The sequence below is a fragment of the Sycon ciliatum genome, chromosome 8 (genome assembly GCF_964019385.1).
Source record: "Sycon ciliatum chromosome 8, ocSycCili1.1, whole genome shotgun sequence".
Taxonomy (NCBI): domain Eukaryota; kingdom Metazoa; phylum Porifera; class Calcarea; order Leucosolenida; family Sycettidae; genus Sycon; species Sycon ciliatum.
Window position 1 is genome coordinate 3018131 of NC_088650.1, and position 8003 is coordinate 3026133.

General features: G+C 50.1%; 2 protein-coding genes and 1 long non-coding RNA gene across 3 annotated transcripts in view; 1 reads left to right on the plus strand and 2 right to left on the minus strand.

Annotated features, from left to right (window-relative positions):
- Nucleotides 1-173, minus strand: part of LOC135823322 (uncharacterized) — a 3381-nt gene extending 3208 nt beyond the window's left edge. Inside the window, exon 1 of the long non-coding RNA XR_010554665.1 lies at nucleotides 1-173. This exon is cut by the window's left edge and continues 386 nt beyond it. This is a non-coding gene — a long non-coding RNA (uncharacterized LOC135823322).
- Nucleotides 174-2650: 2477 nt separating this feature from the next.
- On the minus strand, nucleotides 2651-5270 carry LOC135823016 (uncharacterized). The gene is made up of 3 exons (XM_065335853.1): nucleotides 5243-5270; nucleotides 2933-4776; nucleotides 2651-2719 (listed from the first exon to the last, which is right to left on the minus strand). Exons 1-3 carry the CDS (start codon nucleotides 5268-5270, stop codon nucleotides 2651-2653), a joined length of 1941 nt encoding a protein of 646 aa, XP_065191925.1.
- A 336-nt stretch (nucleotides 5271-5606) lies between these two features.
- LOC135823017 (zinc finger MYM-type protein 1-like) lies at nucleotides 5607-7590 on the plus strand. Its single transcript, XM_065335854.1, has 2 exons — nucleotides 5607-7467; nucleotides 7535-7590. Exons 1-2 carry the CDS (start codon nucleotides 5607-5609, stop codon nucleotides 7588-7590), a joined length of 1917 nt encoding a protein of 638 aa, XP_065191926.1.
- The last annotated feature ends 413 nt before the right edge of the window (nucleotides 7591-8003 follow it).

The window sequence follows — 8003 nt, forward strand, 5'->3', positions numbered from 1 at the left end:
CTTGAGAAATGGATGACTGAGCGTTGCTGACCAAATAGCGATGTGATCTGATGTTTGAACGAATCGTGCATCACATGCATGTGGTAAATGGCAGGACATGCTCACTGTCTGGCAGACCACGGACGGCCATCTTCTCATACATGTACATTACTGATACTACTTAGCCTTTGTGGCTGTGTGCCTTAGCGCGAACGCAGGCATCTTTTGTTCGCAGCATTGCGTGTGTGCGTGTGTCATTGTGTTGTCACGTGATATGCTACACGTCTGCACGATGTCGTCGCGCTCTGCACCGCCCGGACCATAAAAATGTGTTGTTTACCTAGTCATTGGTGACAAGAATCACATTCACACATGTAGACTACACACATAATGGGGGACCTACCCCATTACCACATAACAACACTACCTGGAACCAATCACGATTCAATGCTACGCTCTTCTCATCAAATATGGACAAAGAGCTGATGACATCATGTCTTAGGGCACAGTCCCATACAGACCAGGGTGGTGTTGGTGTTGTCAATCTGATTGTCGTAAAATTCTATTTTATAACTGGTTGTTGCTAAAAACATGTCACCATAATGACATGGCGGCTCTGAGCAACTTGACAATGACAATGCAGACACTGTACTCGTAGTGAGTTGCTTGAGTGTGGTCTTGGGTGTGGTACGTCTTGTGTGTGGTTTGGTGTAGTACTCAGCAACAGACTGTACATTCGGGTGTTCGTACGTGAGTAGGTCTACTGTATGTGTAAGCATGCAATGGTGTGTTGGAACCTTGGACTTGGAGGGCTGTTGCTGTTGTTGTTGCTGTCTTTTCCTCTGGCATGTGAATGTGCGTGAAAATCAACCTGTAGTATGTTTTTTTGCCAGTAAAAAGGGCTAAAGTAATTCCACCACCACCAAACACGCTCTCTGGCCAACCTCACACACCAGCAACACGAATACAAGGCTTTTGGTGGAGCACGCGTTTGGTGGATGTGTAATTACTTTATTGATAAAAACAAGCCGAAAGCTGTTGCTTGTCCTTTGAGAACGTAAAAAGGTTTGTCCTAGTAAACAAATACAGCATAACGTAAAAAGGTTTGTCCTAGTAAACAAATACAGCATAACGTAAAAAGGTTTGTCCTAGTAAACAAATACAGCATAACGTAAAAAGGTTTGTCCTAGTAAACAAATACAGCATAACGTAAAAAGGTTTGTCCTAGTAAACAAATACAGCATAACGTAAAAAGGTTTGTCCTAGTAAACAAATACAGCATAATGTAAAAAGGTTTGTCCTAGTAAACAAATACAGCATAACGTAAAAAGGTTTGTCCTAGTAAACAAATACAGCATAACGTTAGAAGTTGTACTTAAGACTACAGACTGTACTTTGTACTTGTACAGAGTTTTCCCTTCAATCGTCGTGACGTCATTACACATAACACTACACATAACAACCCAGTGGCGTTGAGTTCATAATGGAGACTTTTACCAATAGAATACACAGTCTTGAGATCCAGAGTTGTTGTTGTTGTTGTTGATTTTTATTTTGCTTCGCAAGGCCAAACGGGAAATGGTGCCCAATTCTATGGAAGCGAATTTCAAAAGGGAGAGAGCTACGGGGAGAGAGAGAGAGAGAGAGAGAGAGAGAGAGAGAGAGAGAGAGAGAGAAAGAGAGAGAGAAAGAGAGAGAGAGAGAGGGGGGGAGGGAGATGATAAGCAATTTTGCAGCGTCAACAGAGCGATTTTGCAGTGTCAATAGAGCGATTTTGCAGTGTCAATAGAGCGATTTTGAAGCGTCAACAGAGGGAACACAAAGAGTTCATAAGCGCACAAGCACGCAGAGAAGAGTAAATGACGTGGCGTGTGGACGGGAAAAGTCAGACAGAGCATTCATTGCAAGGTGTAGGGGATGGAGGCAAGCTTAAATTGCTGGGCAGCCTTGATCTCCCTTACACTCCCTGGGAGAGCGTTCCAGGCCAAAGCTGCCTGAAAGGCCAGGCGAGATCTGCCGGCTTCTGACTGTGCCGAGGGGACAGTGAGGCCCCTGGAAACCTGGTGCCGGGTGGTGCTGCCAGCTGATGGTGAGAATAGGTCCTGGAGGACACTGCTGGCTTTCCCATTGACACAGCGCCACACCAGGACGAGCCGCTTCTGGGCGTAGCACTCGCGAACTCTGTACAGGGACATCCGTTCGAGCAGAGGCTGAGCCAAGGTGTGAGGCGGCAAACCGTATACCGCTCTCGCCGCTCGGTTCTGCAGGACCTGAAGGCGATCAAGCTGCGAAACCTTGAGGGAGGAAGAGAAGGCGTTAGACCCATATAGGAGGTCAGGCATGATGACTGACCTCACATACTGGATGCGACTACTGAGGCTCAGACATCTGCGGGACCGCCACAATGCTCCAATCTTCTGCACAACTTTCTTCGCCATCGCGTCAACATGGGGGTCCCACTTCACAGCGGCGTCAAGGGTCACGCCGAGGTACCTTGCTGTTGGGCTCAGGGGAAGCTCTGTCTGGTTGCAGCGGACAGCGACATGCTGACCCGCATTGCGTTGTGGTACAATTGACAGGACCTGGCTCTTCTTGTCATTTAGAAGCAGATGTCGATGCTTGAGCCAGTCAGCGACGTTGGTGACGGCCCCTGACAGGCAGGCTGATGTGGCTAGCACTGATTTTCTGTGGCAGTGCACGGCAATGTCATCGGCAAATTGCAGAGATGGAGCAGGATGGGCTATGGCAGGGAGACCACGGGTGTACATGCTAAACAGGATCGGTCCTAGGACCGAGCCCTGAGGTACACCAGATGAGCACTTAGCAGCAACACTGTAGGTGGGCCAATGCGCACTTGCTGGGTTCGATCGCTTAAGTAGCTGCAGAACCAGCGAAGGGAGGCATTGTCCAGGCCGAGATCGAATAGGTCCCGGACCAGTTGGCTGTGATTGACCTTGTCAAAGGCTTTTGACATGTCGATTAGGCAGACGCCTGTGGTCAACTTGTCGTCCCGAGCCTTTAAGATGGCATCTGTTGCTACAACTAGGGCGTCCTCTGTGGAGTGCTCACGGCGGAAGGCAAACTGAGTCGGTGGTATGGCACATGATCGCTTCAGATGTGCAACAAGTTGCTTCTGGACTATCTTCTCGAGTAGTTTGGATACGATCGGCAGGAGCGACACAGGACGATAATTTGCAGCTACCGATGGATCGCCAGCTTTGAAGAGAGGGCTTATTACAGCATGTTTGAAAGCCAGAGGGACTTCACCATGTCTCAGCGATGAGCTGAAGAGCACTGAAAGCGATGGAGCCAACAGGTCAGCGCAAGCACGTAGCAGACACCCAGGAATCCCATCACTGCCTGTGGCTTTACAGGGATTTATCCGTTCCAGGAGGTGCTTGACCTCATCTGGGGTGGTTGACTGGAAGGTCAGCATTGAGCCTTGCGGCTGTGGACCAATGGGAATCTGGAGCTGCGCCGGACGGGACGGATCATGTACAATGCTGTGGAAGTCATCCGAGACTTCTGTGATGTCGCACGTTGGCTGATGATGTTGACGAGAACGGCTAGTGACAGAGTTGATCACGGACCACATCATCCGCAGGTTGGAGGAGTGATCACGACACTGCTGTTGGAAATGCTGATTGCGTTTTCGCCGGTAAGCATTTGAGGCTTCTGCACGGGCTCGCTTGTACTCCTCATGTAGATGCACGTTAGTCTTATCTCGTAGCCACTTTCGGTGAAGTCTATTCTTGCGCATGTTCAGTTGGAATAGATCACGGTCGGACCATGGCGGGGGAGTCCTCCTGGTGGAGATTCTGGCTTCACGCAGGGGAGCGTGACTTTCGAGAACTGACATAAACTTGGCATGCCAGCCATTCCACATCTCGTCTACAGTTGCAGCAGGGGGAAAGGAGTGGAGGCTGCACGAGGCAATATCTTCACGAAATGTTGCAAGGTTAATGGCACGGATCTTGCGGGTGAGGCGCACTGATTTCCGCTGCAGTGGGTGTTGCGAGGAGGGTAGAGACAGACTTGCATGCACAAGGAAGTGATCGCTGATCGTGCAGGGTACAACTTCACAATGACTTATAGTACCCACGGTGGAGAGCACTAAATCAAGCAGCGTTCCATCCGGACATCGGGGTGTGACTCGTGTGGCAGACTGGACGTAGTTGCGGAGCCCATACGATCCGATAAGGTCCCAGAAGCGCTGGTGAGGACGACTGGTCATGCATTGAGCCAGATTGATATTAAAGTCACCCACCAGTGTCATTGATGGCGTGATCGTGGCAGCATTGTGGAGGACTGTGTCCAGGTGGCCCCAGAAATCAGCAGTTGCATTTGGTGGGCGATAGAGGCAGCCAACAAGGTGCTGGTGTTGCCCTCCGCCAATAGCTATCCAGGTAGCCTCCAGGTGGCTATTGTGCAGATCAGAACGATAGGTAACTGGGAGTGATGTCTTGTAATAGAGGCAAGTGCCCCCACCCTGGCGATCGGGCCGGTCACAGCGAACAACACTGTAGCCGGGAATACAAATTTCGCCATCCGAGATTGTACTATCCAACCAGGTCTCAGCAACGCCAACGACGTCCCAGTTGTGCTGGTGGGCAAGGCTGTCCAGTGCATGCAGCTTGTAGCGCAGGCTGCAGATATTCAAAAACCCGATGTTGAGGCTCGTGACGAACAGTTTGAGGTTGTTGCAGTTGGTTGTTCTTTGGGAGCCCCGGGACCTTCGAGGCTGGAAGGGAGTAGCATTGGGCAGGGCCGTAGCAGGCGGTCCGGCAGGTCCGGCAGCTGCCGGACCAATGTTCGGCCAAAAAAAAAAAAAAAAAAAAAAAAAAAAAAAAAAAAAGCTGGCACACATGCATGCGCGCAGCTACCATGATGTACAAAGCAGGGAGTAGTACAATACCTGTATTGTACTACTCCCTGGTACAAAGTAGACTAAAAAAGTACAAAGGCAAGAGCTAGAGTACATAAGTCATACCCCCCCCCCCCCCTGTACTACATCTAAAATGTGTACACTTGTAATCATGTCATTCCATGACCACATTACTGAAGTATAACATGTACCCTAACTACACATGTGTACAGGAGAGTCAGACAGTTCATCATATCGTTGTCCTGTTTGTGTCTGAGCCCTCTGCCTCCAGCACGTTACCACAGTGCAAAGTGAAAGCGAATGTAGTGTAGTAGACAGGTTTTGATGAAAAGAAGTGTTGCTAGAGTTGGCGGTTGTACATGTATCTTAAGCGCTTACCAAAGTGTGTGGCATCTTGCACCTGCATGATTGTGATTACAGGCAAGCCACATTATCATTATCATCCTTTCACACAGCCTTGCTTGCCTTCCTGCCATATCACATTTCTTTTCTCACTCACGGACCATGTGAGTTTGGCACATTTTCCATCCAGGACTTTTTGCACCCACCAGACCTCAAACCTTCACAGATTCCTGCCTATGCTGCTGTATAAATACCATACTAGCTGTGCATCACCGTAATCAGTTGTCTGAAGATTGCTATATGGCATGAAACTTTAAGTTACGACAATCAAGACGCGTGGTTTTCCTGTGACTCGTGTGTATCTGGCCACATAGCGATTTATCCTTGGCAGGAAATCACAATGGCGCAACTACCTCTGGCCCAGCTTCAGCAGTTTCGTCCTGGAAAATCGTTCTCCTTTCCAAAAAGAAAGTTTGGAACTAAAGGAGATGAGAGGAGCTTTCGAGCGGACTGGTGCGAGCAGTTCAACTGGCTTCATTATGACGTTGGCAAGGATGCAGCTTTTTGCTTCATTTGTATGCAATGTGAACAGCAGAAGAAATTCCTTGCAAGTACGAAGAGAGAGCCAGCTTTTCTCTCCAGAGGATTTACGTACTGGAAGGAAGGGACGGCGGCCTTCCGGAAACATGCAGCTAGCGACTTCCACCGCGAAGCTATTGAGGCGTTGATTGTTTTGCCGAGCTGTACAAGTGACGTTGGTGAGCTACAGAGTGCCCAACATGCAGCAGAGAAAGAGAAGAACCGTAAAATGTTCATGCTCATGTTGAGCAATGTAAGGTTTCTTGCTCGTCAAGGCTTGGCGCTCCGAGGAGATGGTGATGAGACCAACAGCAATTTTATCCAGTTGATTCACCTCCGAACGAATGAATGTACAGTTGTGGATGTAAGTGCTTGGTTGGAGCGACGTGCCTATAAATACACGTCGCCAGAAGTCCAGGACGAGTGTCTACAGCTCATGGCACTCAGTATCTTGCGTCAGCTTAGCAAGTCGATAGCAGACTGTCCTTGCTATAGCATCATGGCTGACGAATGTACCGACCTTTCCAACAAGGAACAGTTCACGATCTGCCTGCGCTGGGTTGACCATGATCTCATGGAGCATGAAGACTTCATTGGTCTGTACCAGGTGGACACCATTGATGCCAACACACTTTTCTCTGCTATCAAGGACGTGCTGCTTCGCATGAATTTAAGTTGGAAGAAGTGCCGTGGACAATGCTTCGACGGAGCTTCAAATATGAGCGGTGCCCGCAATGGGGTAGCAAGCAAAGTCATCGCAGAAGAGAGTCGCGCGCTATACACACATTGTTATGGCCACGCTTTGAACCTTGCTGTGTCTGACACCATCAAGAAATCAAAGCTGTGCAAGGATTCTCTTGACACAGCTTTTGAAATCACTCGGCTGATAAAGTTCTCACCGAAGAGAAATGCAGCATTCGAGAAAATCCGCTCCAGCCAGAACGACGACATACCAAGTCCAACTGGCATCCGTACGTTCAGCCACACCAGATGGACAGTGCGAGGTGATGCTCTAGAAAGCATTATAACGAACTACACCACATTGTTCCAGCTATGGAATGAGTGCCTGGAGTCCGCAGCTCGCCTGGACCCTGATGTGAAGGCTCGCATCATTGGAGTGGACACGGTGATGGGCGACTTCAAGTTCCTCTTCGGATTGAAGTTATCAGAGACGATCTTGAAGATCACCGACAACCTCAGCAAGGCACTTCAAGCCACATCAATGTCAGCAGCAGAAGCTCAGCATGTGGCGTCTTTAACTGTGAAGACCTTGCAAGACATGAGGTCTGATCAATCGTGGTCCAGCTTCTATGCTCTCGTTACTGCACTGCAGGGAAAGCTGGATGTTGATGAGCCTGTACTTCCCCGTCGACGGAAGGTGCCCCGAAGGTTTGAGGATGGCCAAGCTGCAGGTACACATCCTGAGCGTGCTGAAGATCTATATCGTGTGGCGTACTTTGAGGCTCTGGACCTTGCTGTGTCCAGTATTCAGGAGAGGTTTGATCAGCCGGGGTATGCAATGTACCGCAACCTCGAAGAGCTACTGCTTCAAGCTCTACGTGATGACGACCACACAGCAGCAATGCAGCAAGTGACAGGTCTCTACCACGAGCTGGATGCAGGTGCTCTTACAGTTCAGCTCAAGGCCCTGGCAAGTCACTTTGCAAGCATCTCATCGGAAGGTACAAGCCTGAAGGACTGCATCCATTACTTACGCAGTTTGTCGGCAGATGCTCGGAACTTCTACAGTGAAGTTGTCTGTGTTGTCCAGCTACTACTCGTTATGCCTGCTACAAATGCAGTGAGGTCGGATCTCGCCGGACCAACCAAAATGGGGCTGCTACGGGCCTGTTGGGGTTTAGCAGGGGTATATGGCTGGCAGCAGACATCACTGTTTGCTGACTGGAGCCACGCGCTTTGCAGCTTGGTCTTCAGCGGGAGAACCACGCTGGTGGGGTCGTGACTTCTGCCCAGGGGTCCGAGTTGACTCGGCGCCGGGTTTGGGAGAACTGTCGCTGCTGCTATTGCGGCAGCTGCTGCTGCCGCTCCTGCCACGGTCGTTTCCGCTGCTGTCGTCGCCACTACCATCGTCCCTGCTGCTGTGGGCATTGTCGTTGCCGTCGCCACTGCCACCGTCACTGCTGCTGCTGCCGCCACTGCCACAGTCGTTTCCGCTGCTGTCGTCGCCACTGCCACCGTCACTGCTGCTGTGGGCATT

Excerpts from the sequence above, each read along its gene's own strand:
- LOC135823017 (XM_065335854.1), top strand. The coding sequence starts at position 5,607 with ATGGCGCAACTACCTCTGGCCCAGCTTCAGCAGTTTCGTCCTGGAAAA. Across the intron at positions 7,468-7,534 it reads TGCAAGCATCTCATCGGAAG|TGAAGTTGTCTGTGTTGTCC; the intron begins GTACAAGCCTGA and ends GAACTTCTACAG.
- LOC135823016 (XM_065335853.1), bottom strand. The coding sequence starts at position 5,270 with ATGCAGGTGCAAGATGCCACACACTTTG. Across the intron at positions 4,777-5,242 it reads GCAAGATGCCACACACTTTG|CTGCCGGACCTGCCGGACCG; the intron begins GTAAGCGCTTAA and ends TTGGTCCGGCAG. Across the intron at positions 2,720-2,932 it reads TGTCAAAAGCCTTTGACAAG|CCCATCCTGCTCCATCTCTG; the intron begins GTCAATCACAGC and ends TCCCTGCCATAG.